General features: G+C 43.2%; 2 protein-coding genes across 7 annotated transcripts in view; one reads left to right on the forward strand and one right to left on the reverse strand.

The window, feature by feature from the left end:
• Positions 1 to 18708, forward strand: part of ERICH6 (glutamate rich 6) — a 33065-nt gene extending 14357 nt beyond the window's left edge. For 3 of the 6 annotated variants that reach the window (XM_083442727.1, XM_083442729.1, XM_083442731.1), the window contains 13 exons: positions 556 to 628; positions 1320 to 1426; positions 1849 to 1881; positions 4501 to 4559; positions 4782 to 4898; positions 9124 to 9222; positions 9311 to 9468; positions 10085 to 10179; positions 11312 to 11475; positions 12664 to 12749; positions 14809 to 14967; positions 16643 to 16874; positions 18442 to 18708. In XM_083442727.1, coding sequence (XP_083298853.1) covers positions 556 to 628; positions 1320 to 1426; positions 1849 to 1881; positions 4501 to 4559; positions 4782 to 4898; positions 9124 to 9222; positions 9311 to 9468; positions 10085 to 10179; positions 11312 to 11475; positions 12664 to 12749; positions 14809 to 14967; positions 16643 to 16874; positions 18442 to 18702 — 1643 coding nt within the window. In that variant the 3' untranslated portion in view covers positions 18703 to 18708. The remainder of the gene's footprint in view (positions 1 to 555; positions 629 to 1319; positions 1427 to 1848; positions 1882 to 4500; positions 4560 to 4781; positions 4899 to 9123; positions 9223 to 9310; positions 9469 to 10084; positions 10180 to 11311; positions 11476 to 12663; positions 12750 to 14808; positions 14968 to 16642; positions 16875 to 18441) is intronic. The other 3 variants (XM_083442728.1, XM_083442730.1, XM_083442732.1) reach the window with 1 other exon arrangement.
• Positions 18709 to 18721: 13 nt separating this feature from the next.
• LOC310678664 (glucose-dependent insulinotropic receptor-like) lies at positions 18722 to 22032 on the reverse strand. The gene has a single exon (XM_083442946.1). It carries the CDS (start codon positions 20947 to 20949, stop codon positions 19915 to 19917), a length of 1035 nt encoding a protein of 344 aa, XP_083299072.1. The 5' UTR covers positions 20950 to 22032; the 3' UTR covers positions 18722 to 19914.
• Between the last annotated feature and the right edge of the window lie 504 nt (positions 22033 to 22536).

A 22536-nucleotide genomic window follows, 5' to 3' on the forward strand; every position in this document is an offset into this window, starting at 1 on the left:
CAGAGGGCCTTCTCGGTAGTGGCACCCACCCTGTGGAACACCCTCCCACCAGATGTCAAAGAGAAAAACAACTACCAGATTTTTAGAAGACATCTGAAGGCAGCCCTGTTTAGGGAAGCTTTTAATGTTTAATAGGTTATTGTATTTTAATATTCCATTGGAAGCTGCCCAGAGCGGCTGGAGAAACCCAGCCAGATGGGTGGGGTATAAATAATAAATTATTACTATTATTATTCCAGTAGGCAATAGTGACCCACCTGCTAGGAAGCTACCTTGGTGGCTCTGCCTCACCTGACAAGCGACTTCTGCTTGTCTCTGCATTCCTTGCCAAATCAATGTCACCCTCAAGTATCTGCTCCACTCCCTGTCCTGCAAAGGAACTAGAGATCTGGCTCTGAGGGAGATATCTGGGGGTGTAGGCGTTCTGGGGTCATCAGAGTGGCCCTAAGACTGAGATGTCCCATTCATGAAGGACAGATAATCTTGATGGTCTGTAGCTCGTACGCAATGGAGATTTGGTCAACCGTACGCATACCTAGTTCGGCTTGTGCTCAGCAGGATCCAAGGGCCACCCTGCAATACTGGGAGGAATCAGAAGAGAGAGCTCTACTGGGTACCACTTAAGGAGGTGAGCAATTGAAGTGTGTTGCTTTTCCATGTTTCTGTTGAGTTTGATCGTGTCGCTGTTGAGTAACAACAGCCAAAACCCTGAGCGGTGTGCTTTTCTTCCAGATGAATGTGAAGACGATGAGAAGAAATCACACTTCCTCCTTTTATTCTTCAGCATTAAATTAAAGTTTGGTTTAAAATTTAGGTATAAGAGGGTGTGAATTGCAGAGGTGCCATGAAACAAGGACTGAAGGGCAGGGCAGTCTTCTGTATTTTAAGCCGAATCGTCTTCACAATATTAGGCTCAAGGCTGAAATTCCTTTTGTTGTGGTTTTGCTTTGGGGGTAGAGCTGTTTCCCCTTTTTTTCGTGACTGTTTCCTTAAGGTTGCTTATATGCATTTGCTCTCTTTTCCAGGGCTAGCATAACAACAAATGGATGGATTTTGTAGTCAGTTCAAAGATTAGGGTAATAATATGTTTGAACAGGTGGCATCATGAGTGGGATTCTTATAATGGGTCTAAACCACAGTTCCCTGTATTGGCCGCTGGTCCATTCCTTCTGCCATTTTGCTTTTCCGCTACTTAGAAGCTGCGAGTGACAAAGATAACTCTTGTGCCTCAAAGACAACAAAGGAGCTTGGAGTTTGCTTTGAGACATAAATTAATTATTCAGCTTGCTTACACGTCTTATGTTGTGTCTACTGAAAAGGGAGGCGTTGGATGCAGTTGCTGCTGATCAAGCCGGAAAACTTTTGGGAAGATCAGTCTCAATGCAGACAGATAAGAGTTGGCTTTATGACCGCTACAAGAAAAGGCGTAAGTAACAGGCTGCTTGTGCTGTCTGTCTATCTATCTATCTATCTATCTATCTATCTATCTATCTATCTCTCACACACGTACACAGACACACACAGAATAGCAGCGAAAAAATCTCCGCTGTAATCTCCATGCATAGAATTAACAATTTAGCTACATAAGAAACCACCCCAAGCCTGATCTGATTATTTGCCCTTGTAAACGTAGGTTGTCCACTCTGACCGGCAGTGCCTCTCCAGGGTCTCAGAAGGGGTCTTCCCCTCATCTCCTTTAAATCAGAGATGTTAGGGATTGAAAGCAGAGCCTTTTGCTTGCAAAACATGTGATTATTCTGCTGCAATGTGTTATAGGTTGGGTTGCATTTGGCAAAGGCTGTTCTATAGTTAGGCTAGATGTTATGTTCTTTTTTGTTTACTTTGCAGATCCAAAGGAAGACAAGCTTCGTCCTGAGAATGGTAAATTGGTCCTCAGCACATCAATTTCTCCTTCATTTTGAGCCCTGCCTTGTTTTGTTTTTTTAGTCTTGTGTGACTCCATGGAGGCGATTGGGTGTGAAATCTAGGCGGTATAACCCCAGCTCAGCCATAAACTCGAGAGAATGTGGGAACCTTGCTATTCCTCAGTCTTAAATCATGGTCTGTAAAATGGGAATGTTAACAACCTGCTTTACATTGCAAGGCGATGAACAATGAAATGTGTATTGTGACACACTGAAGGTGGAGGCAGACTTGTGTGCAATCCTACGGTTGCCTATGGCGAACAGGTTTTGCAGGCTTTTTATTGCTTCGAAAGCTTGCAAAACTTATCCGAAGAGTGGTGGCGGGTCAAAAAAGGAAAGAAAGAAAAATTTACATCACAGGAAATGATGCTACTCTCACTGTCTGTCTCCAGCCTCAGGCTGGATTTATGTCAGCGCTTCTTGTCCTGTTTCTTCAGCATCTTGTTGTTCCAAGATATTCTTCAGTTGCTTTTTTTTTTTTTTGTAAATTTGTGCTTTTCCCTTGTGAATATCAGCACACAAATACTTACAGCAGCTACTCTGGCCTGCGCTCTGAGGCATCCGTTTCCAAGTTTCCCATTTTAAATGGCAAGCTGTAGCCTTGAAAGGTAGACAACCTCAACCAATGGTTTAAACCATCAAGCTCTTCTTCTTTTAACCTCTAGCAGTGCTCCATTGCTGCTCATTTTCTGGGTAGAATCCAGATGCGGCTCCTCAAGGAGCACATTCCCCACCCTGCCCAGTTTTTCAGTTTACTATTCCACTCTTCCTTCAGCAATGGAACCACATGGGCAGGCGCGGGCTGTTCCTTTGAGCCTCCCTCCCACCCTCTCGCCACGTTGTGGCTTTTATTCTATTCTGACCACTATATTTTTAACACTGTGAGGCTGAGTGCTCCCCCACTGCACTCCTAAGGCACAGGGGCATTCTGCCTAAAAACAAAATCAGGCTTGTCTTTGGGCAGCCCACCGTAAGCAGACAAAGCAATAACGGCATGGCAGCAGGCAGGTCTAGATAACGCATGCAAATCCATGGAAGTAACTAAGGCAAGGCTTTTTGGGGGGGAACTCAGAAAACACCTGAATGGCCATGCAAAGAGGCCTACAGCAGGCTTGATAGCACAGTACGTCTCCTTGAAAGTAAGAGTCACTGAGCTCATGGGAATATCTGTTGATAACCAGTCTTAAGACAGTTCTTTGCCAGCTTGAGGCAAAACAGGACGTGCTATTTTGGCCTGACTCTGTTGCCATTCCCACCACCACCACTTACCTGCTCCTGGTCACACCATGAGCCTTGCCGCATCCACTGCTGGGGGAGAATTGACACAACCATTGGCACCAATTTGGGGCAAAATCATGCCAATTTTATTTATTTTTTCCCCAATTTTTTAATTGATTTTCCAAATTTAAAACAAACACACAAAAAGAAAAGACATTACAATATTAGAAATAGAAACAAACAAACATATAAACACCTAACTGTTAAAGGCCCAGTTTAATTTACATTAAGTGATTTCCTCAAATCTCTCCTAACTGAATTTCAATAAATCTCATTGTAACAGTTTTCCAATATCTACTTTTCAATGAAATTTACTTATTCAAATTTCTACCTTCCTTCCTTTTCATAATATTTTCAGTCCGTAATGTTATAGAATTCAACATACTTTAATCCTAGGCCAATTTGGTACTTACAAGTGATCTACTTATATGACATTTGAATATCTAGCTAAATAGTCCTTAAATTTCTTCCACTCTTCTTGATGTTCCTCTTCTTTTTGATTGCGGATTCTTCCAGTCAGGTTGGCCAGCTCCAAAAAGTCCAACGTCTTCATCTGCCATTCTTCCACTGTTGGTATTTCTAAAATCATGCCAATTTTAAGTGACGCCTTGCAGGCTCTGGCATGATTTTGGGCAAGAATTCACCCAAAATGGAGATACTCTTGCCCAAATTCGGTGCTGCTGGCAGAGGCAGTGGTGCAAACGGGACACCCATGGGCCTGAAGCAGCATCCTCACCTTGCCTAATGACTGGTCTGGCTTTGCTTGCCAGTGTACATTCACCGACATGTGGAACTGGAGGACCAGTCTTCTAAGAGCACTTCTAAGAGAGATGGTTTGGGTGTTGATGGTCTAGTGACATCATGCACAAACACAATGGAACATGTGCAGTGTCTCTGGGAAAGGGGTATTCCCCCCCCCTCCAGAACATCTTGAGCTGCACAGCTGGCCCTGCCATCAGTCCATGTCCACTGGGCATATGGATGGGCACAAGCTGCGGCACCCTGCTCTTTGTGTACTGGGAAGGATTTGCACATGGCAGAGGTAACCAACATGGTGTCCTCCAGAGGCTTTGAACTGCAATTCCCATCATCCCTCACAATTGGCCACACTGGCTGGGTATGATGGGAGCTGTAGTCTGAAACATGTTCAAGGTATCACAATTGGGTGCCACAATTGGCTGTCGCTGCCCTATTGCTACTTCCGCATCCCCAGTCTGATGTGGATGTGTCCTTTGATTCAGACCTTAAAAGCAAGAACGGACCAATTTCCTAACCCATTCTCCTTGTGTATGTTTAGATATCTACGCCGTCTGGTACGAGGACCTCAGCTGCTTAGACATATTGTGCGACACGGAGGTATTTGTCACTCGTGGTCTCTGCACATTTTGGCCAAAGCATCCTCCCAACTCAACGTCCCCACCGCCATCCCTTTCCCTTTTGCTTTCAGCCAAACCAAGGCTGATGCCATTCATCTTTGGGAACATTCTGGGCAACGGGGTTCTAGATTTGAAATTGAATTAATCTCTTGTATTGTATTGTTCATTGTATTGTGTTTTTTTTCTTTTTTTTTCTTTTAAGTTTCAAGAAGACTTCTTAAAGCTGTTTCAGGAATCTCTACGCACCCTGTCCAGCGTTGGTCCACCAACTATACTAGCCTATAGGCCAGAATCATCGAGAGAAGACATTCATTTCGAGGTGGTGTCTCTATCCATTCTGTGGTTTGTGCATGTAGGAGAACCAGGGAGATGCGTGTGTAAAATAACACACAGGGAAATGTGTGGTGCGTTGCACACTTTTGTGCAAACCTACAATGTAGTGCTTTTGAAGTGTCACCACTTATGAATGCATATCTTTGTGTGACTGAATGTCCCATTTCCTCTAAACACACACGCACACACACTTTTCTCTTTGATGTACTAATTTTCTGTATGCATATTTCAATACGTGACCCCAACCCCCTGCCACCAGACCTGCATCTCAGAAGGGGCTATACCACATACTTATAAAAACATACTGATTTGCTTAGCTAAGTAGCCTAAGAAGAACGCTGCATAAAGACAAAATAAAATGGTAAGGAGCATTCAGAAGTGGAAGAGTCGAAACTATTTGGTTTCTAGAGGCAGGTGTACTCCAGAAACATATGCGGGGAAGCCTCATCCTGTGTCTAGATTGCCGTTTGTCACGCTTTCCAGGAAACAGATGGCTCTAAGATCCTTAAAGAAATTGGATCATTTACAGTTGCCTGTAATCCCTTGAGAAAGGGAAAGGGAAACAAGACTCTCCAAGCCATCCTTGAGGTTAATCAAGATTAACAAGTCTGGATTTGGGAGAGGAGACCAGGAAAGGAACAAGAAGTGATATAGTTCAGTGGTGTGTTACTGTTTGACACCACCTGTTCCAGTAAAAAATGAGAGCTGCAGGCAAGTTGAAGAGGTGTATGGGTCTTTTTTTAGAAATGTGCAAAGACTTGAGGAAGCAAGCTCCGTTGAACTGATAGCGGAAATTAGATTATTGGATTGGGAAAAAGCGCCAGTTCTTTAAACCCTATGTTACTTTCCCTCTCTCCATTCAGCATTTTGCTAGCCAAATTTTACATTAGTCATTTTTAAATTTATTTTTTAACGAGCATCCACATGAATTGCCTGAACACTGTAGTAAATTCTGATGGAAATCTATTGCAGAAACATCACCGTTTCCAATTTACAGGGTGTGGGATGGATAGGGAGAATAATAGTATTATTGCAAAAGCCAAAAACTAGCAGGGTTGAATGACCTCCTTGCATCACCTCTTCTAAGGGGATCGATTGAGAATTCATTTAAGAAAAGCAATATTCTGAAATCCAAGGGTTTGAGATTTTCCCCAGGAGCGGGGAAATTATAATCACTTAGTGTTTTCATTACTTACTTTGTTGGCGAGATGAATAGTCATAATTATCATCTATAAGAAAGAAGCAGCTATCTGATTTCTGTATGTGAAATTGACTGGTTCTGGCACTTTGTTTGCATAAAGTTTGTTCCACGGGTTCTTATTAAAAGGGCACAGTGCCTTATTGTCCAATGGTGTATACAAGTTGCTGGTATGTTACCGAATTTTGAAGGAATACTGATGGAACCTGCCAAGTTCCAGCTCTGCTTAATTTAGGCACACAAAGTTCTGCCTGACTTCAGTCAGGAGATGAATCTCACAACCTTGATATTGTGTACAGGAATCTCAACTCTCTTTTTGCATTTTGCCGAGTGAGATGTTGCATATTATGGACATTTAGGAGGCAGTCCTGTGAAAGCTAAAGACTTATAAATCTCACTGATTTCCATGAGAGTGAGCTAAGCACAGATTTCAGCTCTCCCTTCAAAGTAATGGGACTTTTAGGAGTTATTAATGGTCATGCCGAGCTGCTCGCTAAAATAATACCTGACAGCTAAATGCAAACCTCTGGGTTGTCGCCAAAATATGTATTTGCAATATTTTATTTAAATGCCTTAAAAGGAAGCGTCGTGGGAATAACAGGAAGGGGCATTCTTTTAAAGCCATTAGAGTGTGTCAGCTGTAGCCTGAGAATTTGCATGTTCAGCATGCATCCTGTTTCTGCATTTGAACTTGAGGGTGGCTGTGGTCAAAATGACTTGCTCTCCATTGTCAAAACAAAAATGAATATACTTCAGGGCCAAGGGGAGATATTCCCACCTGCTCTGCAGTCTTTTCACAGCACCTGAATGAGACTTGCAGACAGCAGTCTGAGAACCTCTGCATTATGGGGATAGAGATCTGAGAAAAAGCTGGGAAGTAGGGATTATTTGCTTAGCATGATAACTAGGTCATATCCTTCTTTGACAAACTGGCACCCTCCAGATTTTCTGGACTACAACGCCCATCAACCCTATCATTTTAAATAAACTTTTTCATAATGCTTTTTTCCGCTTCATAAACTTTTCATGATTCTGGGGACAAGCAACCAAAACAGGAGAGGACTGCACCTCACTTCCCACCCTTGCCTAGCCCTGCAAGCTTTTCCTTCATTTAGTTTCCTTTCCCTGCTCCTTTGTTCAGTAGATGCAGCCCTCAGTGCTTGTCACTGCGTGTTATGAGCAAATGCAATGCAGTAATTCTAATTTTCGATTTGGATTCATGGCCTCTATTTTATTAGGGATGGCATTCCCAACAACTTTAACATTGCCCCCTGCTGGTCGTTCGCTGTAGCGCTGCATTGAATTATTTCTGCTGCTGTTTATTCTTTCCTTGGAGCTTTGGGAAGCCAAGGAGCTGCTTGTTTTCTTATGCCGTTTACAGAAGGAGGCTTAAAATAAGCCTGTACAGATTGCTTGCTGTGACTTTTTAGCGTGCCTTTGGGGACAATTCATGCCCAGGTAATACAAAAAAAACCCTCTGCAGTCCTTAACACAGGACCCTCCCCTCCGTTTTCCTCATCTACTTAGTTTTGGACGGAAATGAATGCTGTCAGGTGACTTGGAGGGCTTCAGTTTCACTTATTTACACTCTGAGAGGTTTAAAAAATACTTAATTCTGACCAAGAGCAGAGTCTTGCACATTGTTGTTGCTGTTATTCCATTTTCAGTAGATGCTTGCGCCCTTAAAAACACATTTGAAGCACATCCTTTCCCTCAAAAAATTCTAGGCACTGTAGTTACCGGGAATTGGAACTCTGGGAGGGAATAAGCTACACGTATTTATTTTGCTTTACCTTTTGTGTTAAGAAGATACAGGGGCAGGATTTGTGTTTTACCAGATGCACTGCGATCTGTGTGCATCTGAGGCTTGACTATGACAAAATCATAGGTTTGTAATGACCAGCACCAGCATACCTCACTCGCCTCAAAGTTGGCAAAATGGCTAAAAAAAGTTGCAAAAGAATCTGTTGCAAATGTAAACATAACATGTCATGAGCTGGATCCAGAGCAGGCGCACCAACTCCTAGGAGTGGGGTGAATTCAGCCCTCTCAAAATCCGCTGGCACAGGGCTGGGCTCTGCGCTTGGCCTCTTCCCAATGATGCGATGTTGCATGTGCATTGCGTGTATGATGTCACACGTGTGCAACACATGCTGGGCCCATGACATCACATGTGAACACTGTGCACCAGGAACCGGCTCCCCCCCCCCCAATATTGGGTGCAAGATGGCACCTCTGATCCAGAGTTACTCTCAGCAGAGTTCTGCTTGCTCTGGAGGAAGGAGATAGGATTGTTGATTGTTCCTTCCCTGCCCCCCGCCCCCGCTTGCCCCTCATGCTGCTTGGGGGGTGGGGGTGGGACGTGACCCTTAACCCTTTGGAGCAGTTTGCCAGGTAGCACGGGGGGGGGGAGGGGGCTGCACAGGGAAAAAGAAATTGGCTAAAACAGTTCCCCCATCCCTTCTCCAGTGGGGAAGTTTTAATGTTTGATGTTTTATAGTGTTTTTAATATTCTGTTGGGAGCCTCCCAGAGTGACTGGGGAAACTGGGGAAAGTAAATTATTATTATTATTATTATTATTATTATTATTATTATTATTATTATTACCTCCACAGGATCTCAGTGCCTTACATGAATGGAAAGAGCCCTTTTGTTCATGGAATGACCATGGATCAGATGCAATAAAACAGACAACAGGAATGAAATAGCTTCAAAATAAGATTACAAGAATGGGAGCATTTCTCCATTAAGCAAATCTAAAATAGTGACATTTGGGGTGACATCCCCCTCCAATAAAAAACCATTGGAAAGGGCTTGGAGACATTTCAGCCGCCTTTACCATAGGCTAGAGCACTTTTCAGCTTTCTTTATTAACATAGGCTAGATCCCTTTTCAGCCTAGCTACTTTTTAGTCCTAAAAAAGATTTAAAAATTACAAGCCTAATATTGAACTTTCCCGCAAGGTGATTGTCATCACTAACATCTTCAAAATGTTCCGTTTCCTCTCTGCAGTTGGAAAAACACTATGGAGAAATCTGTGAGTTCTGTGGCAGCCCACTGAGAAATTATCCGTCATTTGAAAGTCTAGAACAAATAGCAGAATATGGAAACGTAAGTAATGGGGAAATCATCCTAATGGCATCGCTACAAAGTCAAGGGCGACGTGGCCGCGAGATAACTGTAGGATCTTGCCTTCCAGCTTTTCTGTTGCCAGCAATGCAGAGATCTTCACGAGTTCATTGTCAATGAGAAAAAGCGCTATGCGAAGGAAGGAGTTCAGCTGATTGATATCACCACTAAGCAGGTCGAAGGAACTGCGGAAGAGAGGAAAAAAGCCAGAGAAAGAGCTCGCCAAAGGTATTGCCAGTCAGTTGGTGTACATGCTATTTTCAGGAACAATTTTGGTATCATTTGGGGCAAGCATTTCTGAAGTGTTTTGCAAGGAAGAACAGGGTAATGATTGCAGTGGTACCTTGGTTCTCGAACAGCTTGGCTCCCAAACAAATCGGCTCCCGAGCACTGCAAACCCGGAAGTAAGTGTTCTGGTTTGCGAATGTTTTTCAGAAGCCGAATGTCTGACATGGCTTCCGCGGCTTCCGATTGAGTGCAGGAAGCAGCCAATCGGAAGCCGCACCTTGGTTTTTGAACGGTTTCGGGAGTCGAATGGAACAGATTAAGTTCGAGAAACAAGGTACCACTGTATATTGAGTTTTGAGCTTTCCTACTACTTCAGGAGGTCTGGCCCTGATTCATAGGCTTTAGCTAATTGTTACACACAAACATGTGCAGTCAAACTTTCTGTTACAGAAAAATACATCGCTGAGCAAGACCAGGGTGATCTGTAGCAGAGGAGCATCTCTTCGGTTTCAGTGGCTAAAAGATCAGCTAGTCACCTTGCCAGCCCTCCAAGAGCATCTGGAATTCAACGTTTAAGAAATTTGGGGTTCATGCCATGTACGTTTTGATTTTGCAGGTTGAAGGAGAAACAAATGGCCCAACTGGCTGTCCACCTCCCAAGAGAGAAAGCAGAGAGAGAAAAGGACGTCTCTCCAACTCATGTCTTTGACTGTGAGTTCTAATTTTTCTGCAAATTATTATGGACAGTACTCATTAGTGGGTGAAACCGTGAGAATGGCTCTTATATAGCAGAGATTGAAAACTGGCACATATTCACTCTTACACTAGAATCTTGCCCTGTCCCCAGCCAGATGATGGCACTTGTAGTTCAACAACATCTGGAGGGTCAGAGTTACCCATCCCTGGATTAAATGGTCTCTTGGGTCAGATCTAGCATGTTCCTACCAATAATAATAATAATAATAATTTATTTATACCACGCCCATCTGGCTGGGTTTTCCCAGCCACTCTGGGAAGCTTCCAACAAAACACTAAAATACAATAACTATTAAACATTAAAAGCTTCCCTAAACAGGGCTGCCTTCAGATGTCTTCTAAAAGTTTGGTAGTTATTTTTCTCTTTGACACCTGGTGAGAGAGCGTTCCACAGGGTGGGTGCCACTACAGAGAAGGCCCTCTGCCTTGTTCCCTGTAACTTGGCTTCTTGCAGCGAGGGAACCGCCAGAAGGCCCTTGGCGCTGGACCTCAGTTTCCAGGCAGAACGACGAAGGTGGAGACGCTCCTTCAGGTATACTGGGCTGGTGCTGTTTAGGGCTTTAAAGGTCAGCACCAACACTTTGAATTGTGCTCGGAAATGTACTGGGAGCCAGTGTAGGTCTTTCAAGACCAATGTTATATGGTCTCGGTGGCCGCTCCCAGTCACCAGTCTAGCTGCCGCATTCTGGATTAGTTGTAGTTTCCGGGTCACCAATACACCTAGACAAGAGATGTGCATTGTATTTTTTTTTTAACTCTCTGTTTTATTGTTTCAGGTTAGTAAACAGGTTCATTTAAGACTCTTAATATAAACATACGTTGTAATTTTTGCCTTGGCTGCTAATCCAATTTGTGTTGCTGCTGTGGTTTGCTATAATTTCTTTATTCGTTTTTAACTCCATTATAGTGGTTTTTAATTTCATATTGGGAGCCACACTAATAATTTGTATTGAAGAGCAAGCTATTAAAAACCCAAATGAAACAAAATAAATCTGAACTAAATTGAAATTGGTTTTTGTTCTACTTAGTTCAAGTTTATTGAATAACCTTTATTGAACAACATTCTGTGCTGCTTCATGTTCCCTAGATACTCGGCAGCTCAGCACCATTTCCTACTGCCTGTCCCAATATAGACCTTCTATAACAGGCTGGACAAAGATGCCTCTCCAGGGAATTAAATTCCGAAGTCCCACGAGCCAAGACGCTAGCTACAGCATCTCTAGCTGTGATTTCACTATTGCAGGTGGAAAGGTAAGCACCTGGATTTTCCTGCGCTGGAACCCCATTAATGGACCTGCTTCTTCTTCCAGGATAAAAACATTCATAGGACAGAGCATTCTGTATTTGACTATGGCAATAGCTGCACCACACATTTAAAGCACCATAATACCACTTTTTTTAGGGACGTGGGTGGCGCTAGGGATGCGGGTGGCACTGTGGGTTAAACCACTGAGCCTAGGACTTGCAGATCAGAAGGTCAGCGGTTCGAATCCCTGCGACGGGGTGAGCTCCCGTTGCTCGGTCCCTGCTCCTGCCAACCTAGCAGTTTGAAAGGATGTCAAAGTGCAAGTAGATAAATAGCTACCGCTCCAGTGGGAAGGTAAGCGGCGTTTCCGTGCACTGCTCTGGTTCGCCAGAAGCGGCTTAGTCATGCTGGCCACATGACCCGGAAGCTGTACGCCGGCTCCCTCGGCCAATAAAGCGAGATGAGCGCCGCAACCCCAGAGTCGACCATGACTGGACCTAATGGTCAGGGGTCCCTTTATCTTTACCTTTAATACCACTTTAAAAGTCATGGCTCCCCACCCCCACATCCTGGAGACTGTCGTTTGTTAAGGATGATGAGAGTTCTTAGGAGACCTCTGTTTCCCTCCCAGACCGACAATTCCCAGAGTGATTTACCCACCAGTCCCTCTTCCTATGGAACTCTGGGATTTGTAGTTCTATCAGGGATGCTGGAGCAGCAGACTTCCTGTATTTGCAGAGGGTTGGGTTTGAAGCCACTTTCCAACTGTAGGGTTCCAGCTTTTGTATGGGCAGTGGTTTTGGAATGGACTTTAGCTGCTGGCAGAATGCAGGCTTGAATGTTTGCCTATGTAACATCCAACCTGGTTGCTGCGGAGGACAGGCCTGCGACCGCTTGACTGAGATCTTGCACTCTGGTGCCTCCATTCCCAGAACTGTCAACTATTAACCGTCACTTGGCTACAGGATCGCAGAGCTGGGAGGCAGCGGGTCTGACTAGAAACTCATCAACTCGGAGAAGGAGAAAACTGGGAAGGGACAATTCAGTCGGGCAGCGTAGCTTTTTGTTACCTAATCCCTCCACCCTTTTTGCATAGTGACCTTTTTCTTTTTCTTCTTGCCTTTTGTATACCAATTCTCCTGAAAACAAAATATCGTTTTAAAGTACGTGTCTTGTTTTCCTTTTGTGTGCAGTTGCTGAAAAACCAGTTCTTCCAGCAATACTACAAAAATGGTGTGAAGTTTCTTACCATGTTTCCAGATGGCAGTGCACAAATATTGTATCCTTTTTGTGGTGTTGTTTTTTTTTTTACTCGTGGCAATATCTGAGGCACATCTTTAGTGTATTAAGGGTATAACTCAGCCAAAGCTAAGCACATTTTAAGTCCCATCAATTTCATTGGGAAAAGATTAAGAACTCAACTCAAATTCAACTATTCGCATAACTTTACCTCACCTTTTAACCACCCTGTCATGGTCACAGTCAATATTGTGGTAAAGAGGATGGTTTTTTCCTATTTCTATCTATGCTTATACGAGAGGAGCAGATTCCCGTCCTCCTTAGTAATATTGTGAATGTTGGACCAAGGAATTAGTGCTTTACAGTGGTGTAGTGTGGGGGGTGCAGGGGGGGCCGGGCGCACCGGGCGCAACATCTGGGGGTTAGGGTTAGGGGGCGCAAATCCACGGGTTAGGGGGCGCAAATTACTTGCCTTGCCCCGGGTGCTGACAACCCACGCTACGCCACTGGTGCTTTACAAAGCTATAAGGAAGTGATCTTTGTGCCTGCAAATGTCAGGGCTGCTATACTGCTTTATTTCCAATCAGCGCATGTCCCATAACTTCCCCCTGAAATCCTGTAACTTTTTATACCACAAATGTTACAGGGTGTTTTTGTCCCGCTTTGCTTGGGCTGTAGTGCGAGAGTAACGCCCCCGCTGATGGCAGTAATGCAATACCGTTGGAGAAATATTACAAAACTAATAAAACAGAATATGTGGATGTTCCAGTATAAATCCACCGCTATTACTGTATCAGTGACGCATTGCAGAATGCACCTGCGGAAAATCACCGGTCTGGAGGGGTCCCAATTGTCCACATCCTGGGACTTGGAAAAGAGCAGCTAGTACAGGTTATTAGTCAGCTATTAACTATGCAATCCTAAAGCCATCAAGGACAGTGGTTCTCAAAGGGTGAGGTGCGCCCCTGGCACTGGTGTGGCAGGAAGATTCAAGGACAATCAAAGAAACATTTAAATATTTCAGTGCAGTGCAGTATAGTATAGTATCAAAATAATGTTTTTATTTCCAGAATATGGATAGATATTCAGGAGCACTGGCTATTCTTCTACAGTTCTCCAGAATCTATTGTCAGCAAGGATTTTCAATTAATATGAAAGATCAGAAAAGAGAAAGACTTCTTTGTGTTGATGAGATGAGAGTTTGTTTGTCTGTCTCAGATTAGGCCTAAGAAGCAAGCTCACACTTCTCATTGAGTTTGTATACCTACTTAATGTAAAAGGCTTGTTTATAATTATATTTGGGGAATGACCCATGTTCTTATGTAGTTGCATCCTTTTATACTTTCTGGACGTCCCCTGATCATATTATAAAGTTGTGTTCTGCGTTATAAATCAGGTACTACAAAGAGTCGTTTCTGTTTGTTATGCAATGTATTTCTTATCAGTTAGAAAAGGAGCGAGCAAATTTTTATTCTGAAAGTGTAGCCCAGAGAAAAAAGTTGGAGAAACCTCTGCACTAGGAGTAAGCCACACCGAATTCAGTGGAATATAACTTCTCAGTACGTGTGTATAGTGTTGCACTGCAAAGGCTTTAAAGGCTATTAATGGCTCATAACTGAGTCTGGGGGGGAAATGGGTTACCATGCTACTAGATAAAGGTGAAGATGGAACTAGATAAAAAGTAGCATGTTCCAAACTCCAAGCCGGGCAGCCACAATTTGGACCAGTTGAAGGATTTTCCTAGGAGCTACTATTTCACTTTATCTATTGAAGGTGGTGGGTTTTTGCTGCAATCTTAGCCACTCTGTTTTGCTATTAAACAACCCTGGAAGGGGTAGCAACAGTGTTTGTTTGGGTTTGTTTGCTTGTTTTTATTGAAGATTTTATTGGGTTACAGAAGTACACATAGTGTTTCCGGTGTTTGTTGTGATATGGGTGCAAAAGCATAGCAGAAAGTAGGACTGAATCGTTCAGAAGTGGTATCCGAAAACACACACGCACACAAAGAACTAATCAGTTGAAGCCATGCACACACCTTGATAACGCGACAACGTTCCTAAGCATGTGAATGGGCCCATTGGAACCTTATCTACATACAGCTATCCCTCTGGAAATCTGGCGATTATCATCGTACGAAGGAATGAGGGCACAGGCTACGTTGCCATAGTGCAAGACGACAAGCCTGAGAATGCAGAAATCCAAGCAGTGTTCGATTCCTGTGGCAATGGGACTTGCTATCATTCAAATGGAAATGTGTGGTACGTTCAGTTCATTCAGTTTGGTCTTGTTGTTTTACGTTTAGGTTGTAAAATGTATACCAGTGTTTTGTGCTTGTATATTGAAGGGTGTTCAGGACCCCATTTTCTAATTCAAAAAAATGCAGTGCCATTTGTTAACCAAATGGCAAATAAAGAATACTGGAGGTTACTGGCGAACGTAACAATTCCAACTGAACTTTAAAAATGGATTTCCCGCCGAGAAAACCACAAGACTTGGAAATTTGAGAGCCATTTCGAAAGGTTCACGTTTCGTCCCAGAATAGTCACGTGTTTGAGCCCTGCTGTGAGAAAGGAAAGTTATAAGACAGAATGGCATTTTAGCTGCTGGGCGGTGGCTTCCTTTCAGCAGAGGCAGGCTGGCAGAATTAGCAGCAAGAGGAAGAGGTTAGCGTCTGCGCAAGGGACCATGGCTGAATGCCAGTCAGGGACGAAGAAGTAAGCTGGGCGCAAGAGCAGCCTGACAGGAAGATGTTCAGCACATGAGGTTTGTCCCATCGCAACAACACTGTGCTAGGAGAAACGGCATCCTCTGAACTTGCTGAGCTCCGGGGTATTAAAAACCCCAGAAGCCAAATTTGTAGTTCTGCCTCTTGAGGAAAGAAATGCTAGGTGAGAAATTGTGTGGGTTTTAATCAGTCGGTCAGCTCATTAAATACGTTTACATTTTCCTGTAAGTAAAATCAACCAGTGCCAGTGTGGTGTAGTGGTACAGAGCGGTGGACTCGTAATCTGGTGAACCAGGTTCGTGTCTCTGCTCCTCCACATGCAGCTGCTGGGTGACACTTCTCTGAAGTCTCTCAGCCTCACTCACCTCACAGAGTGTTTGTTGTGGGGGAGGAAGGGAAAGGAGAATGTTAGCCGCTTTGAGACTCCTTTGGGTAGTGATAAAGCGGGATATCAAATCCAAACTCCTCTTCTTCTTCTTCTTCTTCTTCTTCTTCAACCTTTTTTTTAAAAAGAAGACACGTTCCTTGTTTTCACATTGACGAATGCCTATGCCACAGCAGCTATATTAGAAAAGGTACCCCCCTCCTATGTCAAAAGAGAAGGAACAACTCTTCTGGGATGGTGTCTGTGTCAAATTAATTGGGGGTAGCTTGTTAGCCAGTGAAAGGTTTTTAATGGAATAATTAGTTAAACACTATCCTTTTTATCTAGCAATGGAGACGATGATCCTAAGAGTTGGGTGGGGTAACTCTGTTAGCAGGCAGGCTGATCTTTGATGAGGCAAGTGACCCTGGTGTGGAGGCAAGCCAGTATTCGGTTTTTGTTGATCCGAACTTGGAGCTTGCCCTTGTACCTTCGCCATTTCCCCCCTATTTGATTTGGCAGTACAGTGGTACCTCAGGTTACAGATGCTTCAGGTTACAGACTTCGCTAACCCAGAAATGGTACCTCAGGTTAAGAACTTTGCTTCAGGATGAGAACAGAAATCACGCGGCAGCAGTGGGAGGCCCCATTAGCTAAAGTGGTGCTTCAGGTTAAGAGCAGTTTCAGGTTAAGAACAGACCTTCAGAACGAATTAAGTTCTTAACCCAAGGTACCACTGTATCTGGATGTGAAGATATTTTCAGACAAGGGCTTGGGCTGTACAGCCAGGTTTCCCCTCCTTCCCGTTTGGAGGTCCTCTCAAGTTGTTATTTTCCACATTTAGGATAAATGTTACGATTCGAGGAGGACATTATTCGGACGAAGCTGGCAACAAAGTGAAAACGTGGATCTGGCCGAACAATTTGCAGAAGTGCGTCTCGAGGGCACCGTTTAAGCCAGTCTTTCTATCCTTGAACCAGAACGTTGGTGTCAGGATAGTTGAGCAAGACAGAGTAGCCATTTCTTTCCTTGCAAGGGGCAAGCAGGCAAAAATCAACATAGGAGCAAAAGTAAAGGTACTTTATTTCAGAGTTAGTATGGAAGAGGGTGGATGAGTTTACATGTTCTTAAGTCACAGCTGAACAAGAGAGGGTGGGATTGTTTTGGGGGTAAATATAGAAAACGTTTTCGGGGGGGGGGGGGGGGACAGAGCTACTTGAAAAACGAAGTTGAATCGGCCGAAGCCTGACACATAGTTTATCTGGTTTGTACAAGACAATGCCTCCAGTTCAGCATCACTTGATCAAATAAACCAAAATGTCAGTCAGATGGAAGTTGGGGTTCCCCCTCCTAGTGAACAAAAAGAGGGAAACAAATTATAATTTCAAAAAGATTTATGAAAGCATTTACAGAGATGAATTTGTATAACCAAGAATTCAGATGAGACTCAAATGATGTGGCTTATAGGGTAAGTTAAGAAAAAAGCAGACTGAGAACAGGCCAAGGAAGAATATTATATAAAACTTTAAAATTAAAAATCTAGTAGGTAGAACACTCTTCAGCCATGAAGTTTAAAAATTGCTTATGTAATCTGATCCATGCAGATTATCAGTGTGCCCATAACTGTTCTTGAACTGCTCTCAAGCGCACATTGCTTAGCAATATAGTTCCATACATTAAATTTCAGCAAATTTGAAAAGGAGAGCAGGAACGGCATGCTTTTTTTTTTTTTTTTTTTTTAACAGGGAGTGCAGGAAAATAGCAGTTTTAAGAGAATAAAAGGACATTGGGATGGACCCATCTAAGTTCTATTCAGAATAGATCCATTGAAATTAATGGACCTAAGTTAGCCATTCCCATTAATTTCAATGGGTCCTCTATGAGTAGGAATAATATTGGACATATTAGCAAATGTCAGAGAATCCTGCCCTTCTTGAGGTTTCCGCAAATGTGGTGCCCGTGTCCATGCAAAGAGGGAGGCTTCTGAAATACTCATCTGACCTGCGTTGGTTTTATGCCTTTTGCTATTTCTGCAGTTTTAATGAGGTTGAATAAAAATAGGGTTGGTGTTTTGTTTTTTGAAAGCAACTTTTTAAAGAAAGGCTTTGGGAAGGGAAAACTGAAGGTGGCTCATCCACTTAATTCCATGTTCTCATGTGGGTAGAAATTAGTGCTCTTTGAACTCCTCATTCCTTTTCCAATTTGTTTTTGGCTTGTTTTTTTGTTTTGTTTTTTACATTATTTCCCCTCCCACTGGGAAGCATGAGAGGGAAATTAAAGTGAACCAACAATGCCAACTTCAGGGCTGGCGTAGTTAACCCCTGGTCTGAGGGCATGTCAGGGAATGGGGAAGTTCTCCAAACCACCCTCTTTTTAGCCTTGCCAACATCAACAAGGTCTGGCCATCAGTAAATTCCAGGTAAGAAGAGGGAATCTGGTCCTTGCCTCTCTTCACACTCAGAGAGAAATAAGACTGCCACGTTGGTCAGTCTCACAGTAACACTGATTTAATTTCCCTTGATTTAAAACAATACTCACTGTTAGGTTTCCTTCCCTGTGCGACCTTTCTGACTTTCTGCAAGCGAGAACTGTCATGTGACTTGGGAACTACATTAACTCCTTGATTTTTTGCTTCCTTAAAAGACGCTCGCTGAGCATCACCCGTGGCCGAAGTTTGTGTCTGAAGATGACCTCTTCCTGTTTGCCTGCCGGATAAAGATTCTCCGCATCTTTGCTAAACTGCAAGGGTGTTTAGATTTTCCTAACAACGACTGGTGGGCTAAGCTCCAGCTCCCTTCGTTTCTTTTCACTAAGGCTTTGAAGTTAATGAACCTTTGTAAGGAATGTGAAATAAGTTCTGCTCTGGACACCTTAATCATGGAAACATTAAATTCACCAGCCTGATCATGATTATGTTATATAAAGATACTTGTTTCGCTGTTCAAAGGAATATTTACCATTATGTTGAATTCTAGAGGTATCGGAAATCAGATCTCAGGATTCATTTAATAACAGTTCCATTTATGCTGGTCACATAACACGCAGTACCTTCTTATGTTATACAGCAGAAAAAGGGGACACTGAGCCTACTTTAGGCAGGAAGTTAAATTAGATTGGCATTTTAGTACACACCCAGCTCTATGATTTAGGTACTGTTGTGGTTCTGGGTCCAGATTCTAATTGAGGAATTGAGCTTAGACAGGTGGACTCATCCATTGTCTCCCGAGACAGACAGATGCACCTGTAATGGTCCTGGCAGCATGGCTTGGATCTTTGTGAGATTTACAACTCACAAAGGAGCCAAAACTTCCTCACATCTGATCTGCAGCATGAGTCAATTCCTATCATATATGACTTTTTACTGTGGCCTTTCACAAGCAACTGAAGAGTATAACAATAGTAGAAACCAATTGCTTATGTGCCATGCCTGTCAGGTTTCCCTGAATAGCCTGCATGGCCACTAATTTCTGTTCTCCGTCTTATTAGAAAACAGGCAGCAAGTCAATGGAAGCAACAGCTATATGGAACGTCCTCCCAAGAACAGGGGGGGGGCAGGGTTAAGTTTAACAATTTAATAAATTTAATAAATAACAATGTAATACAGAAATAAGGATGGGGAAAGAACGTAAAGGCTGGAGATAGATTTGGGTTTTTATTTAAGTTTGTTTATTGATGCTTGGATTAAATTAACTGCATAGAAATTGGTACTTAAACTAGACCCAACACATTTCCCCTTCTAGCTCGTTTATCTAGCCACATGTGGAACCAGATAACCAGGCAAAAAGGAACATACATCTTACAAAGGGAAGGTAGACTGGATAACACCACGTACAAAATTCTGTGTTAGGTTAAAATTATTTGCACACTTATTCCCAAAAGGTACTTATTAAAAAGAACACTAAGAGGGGAAATATATGCAGCACTGTTTTCTTAGCTCACTGTTGATCTCTGCGTCACCAAATTATGGTTAACTGCCCAGTAGTGGAATAGATAGAATAGGAAGAAAACTTGGTTGCACATTTGGACTTTTTCTGCATTACCTTTTTTTTACTGATGATCAGTGCACAATAAGCTTTCCATCTGCTTTATGGTGGGTTTCCTCTCTTCTGCCTTGAATCAAGAAATGGTGAGTACCCCTCTGAAACTGTTGAAGGGAGGAGATTTAGGCAGTTGATCCCCAGATGAATTTCCTCCGCAGGGTAAGTCACTTTGGTTTATGATGTTGAAATGGTTCACTGCCAACCTGTTAGACCTGTGGGGTTTTATTTGTCCCTTTCCCTTACACTTCAACATTTTGACCAACTGGGTTCTTATATCCTTGCTGTATAGCGAATAGATAAAAGGATTTATCAGAGAATTGGCTTCTCCTAAAATGTATAACAAATCCTTCAGCTGTGAGCTCAGGCTACAGGAGGTACAAGTAGCTTTCACAATGGCAGCTACATAATAAGGGCTCCAGAAGAGGACAAAACAGATAATCACAATGAGGACTGTCCTCAGAGCTTTGAAATGGCGGAGAGGAGCAGTAGGGGTATCTGGGTGCAAGCAGACACGCTGGATCTGCTTCTGATGAAGATAAGCAATCCTCCCCACCGAGATATGTAAACAGACCAAGGTCAGCAAGGCAGGGATATAGATGCCAAAGCAGATTATGTACAGGTAGTCACTCTTGGCTGCTGCCAGGACCCCACAGCTACCTGAGAGTTCACTCTGTTGAAGTTGTGAGAAAATAAGTGGCATGTGTCCCACCAAGAAGGAAACCGTCCACAGGACAACAAGAGAGAAGACTATAGGTTTCTTGCTCATAAGTGTAGGGTAATGAAGAGGCAGCTTCACTGCCAAGTACCTGTCCAGAGAAACCAAAAGCAAGGTGAGAATGGACCCAATGCAAGGAGTGATGCTCATGCAGATCCGCAAGAGACAAATATACAGATTTCGGTCAAATAGTGCATCTGTTGCGTCATCCAAAGCTTCCCCAATGCACATCACACCAACCAGCAGATCAGCAGCTGCCAAGTTAAGGATGAAGACATAGTTTCTGCTTGGTTTCTTCTTTCTCAGCTGGCAGATGACTATGATCACCAAGAGGTTGGATGATGGGATGAAGACGCTTAAGAAGGCATGTATCACTGTACACAAGGTATCCGGCATCTTCTTTGGGAAGCAGCAGTGGAAACTACTGGGTTTAACATATGCGTTGCATACGCAACTTACAATCAATCCATAAGAGGCGACATCAGGCTAGGAGGAAACATGCTACCATTGAGAAACTGGTAGAAGTAACAGCAGCAAGAAGTGATGATCCAATGTCTAGAATCCATTGGCTCTGCTCTGCTCTGCTGGTCAGATGGTTCCTTTCAAACTTCTGGGCAATGTTTGCCATTGAGAGCGATTGCCAGCATCACTGTAGCTTCCGAGTTCTTTTCCCTGTGTGAATATAGGTTTTTCTTTTTCACCTGGCAGAGGTGTGTCTGAAGATGCATGAAGGCTTCGGGCACAGTGAACTCGTTGGCTTGAGGAGGAGAGGGAAAACACCTGGGGCGGGCAGTGCAGCCTTGTTCAATCAGTTCCTGAAACTGCCTTTGACGCAGAAAGATAAGGAAGGCGTTTGACAAACAGAGTGGGGAAACATTGTGAGCTCCCCCCCCCCCCACCATTAGGCAGCTAAAAGGAGCTCGTGCAGTTTAAAAAGCATGCTCCATATGCATGCAGGAAAATATTCCTGCGTGTTTATGCTATTAATGTCAATGGAGTCAAATTATTTGATCTCGGGTAGAAAACATACTTCAGTTACTACGGCCAGAAAAAGGTCATTGTTTCCAGTTTAGTGGATATTGGATGTGAATACAAGGCTAGGATGTGAACTGGTAAAAGCTCACCAGAATCCACGCTTTCCAATACTGGTTGACTTTGTTAATCCAAAAGTAAAATGGGGGATTAGTACTTCCTACATTTTATTTAGGAATGCAGTCTTGGAGTATTTCCTTACTTAGATTATTAAGTCCCATTGAACTCAAATCTCTAATAAGACAAGAATAGGACACACTGTTAACTTGACTAAACACTTTTTAAAAATCAATTGTTCCGCATCCTCTAGCTGTCTTTCAGAGCAGGGAAGGCTTGGGGGTATATCACCTGCACTGTCTGCAACAAGTTCTAAATTCAATCCCTGGCAACTCCATGTATGGCTAAGAGAGCCCTCTCCTTGAAAACTGTTGCCAGTCAGTGTAGAAAAAATACTGAACTAGCTGGATTAATATTCTGATTTTGTGTAAGGGAGCTTCCTAACACTTGCATGTTTTAGGTTGCCAAGAAATCTTGCATTTTCCTTCTAAGTTCAAAGGTATGCGTTTGAGAGTTGTGATTTAGGACAGGGGTAAAAAACAAGGTGGTGTCTTCGAGGCATTTTGCTCTGTAACTCCTGTCAGCCCCAGACAGCAAGGTCAAGGTTGACTGACAGTTCAACAGCATCTGTTATACACAGGACACTCGCAGGTTTCCATCCTCCAGAAATCAATGTTTTGCAGCGACATTGCAATATAAAAGTGACAGTAGAGGACGAAGAGTAAGAGGAGGGGTGGTACAAGAAGGGGCTGAACAAATTAGTAAATCTCCTCCATCATCCCCCAATGCCAAACCCAGCTTCCTGGCAGTTATAGAAACTAAGTCTGTTGCTTATATTTCTGAGAGTAACCAGAGCAGGGCCCCAAATAGAGAGGGACAAGAACAGATAAAGTA

The sequence above is a fragment of the Podarcis tiliguerta genome (assembly GCF_965153285.1).
Source record: "Podarcis tiliguerta genome assembly, chromosome: 5".
In the NCBI taxonomy this organism is placed as follows: Eukaryota; Metazoa; Chordata; class Lepidosauria; order Squamata; family Lacertidae; genus Podarcis; species Podarcis tiliguerta.

Excerpts from the sequence above, each read along its gene's own strand:
- LOC310678664 (XM_083442946.1), bottom strand. The coding sequence starts at position 20,949 with ATGCCGGATACCTTGTGTACAGTGATACATGCCTTCTTAAGCGTCTTC.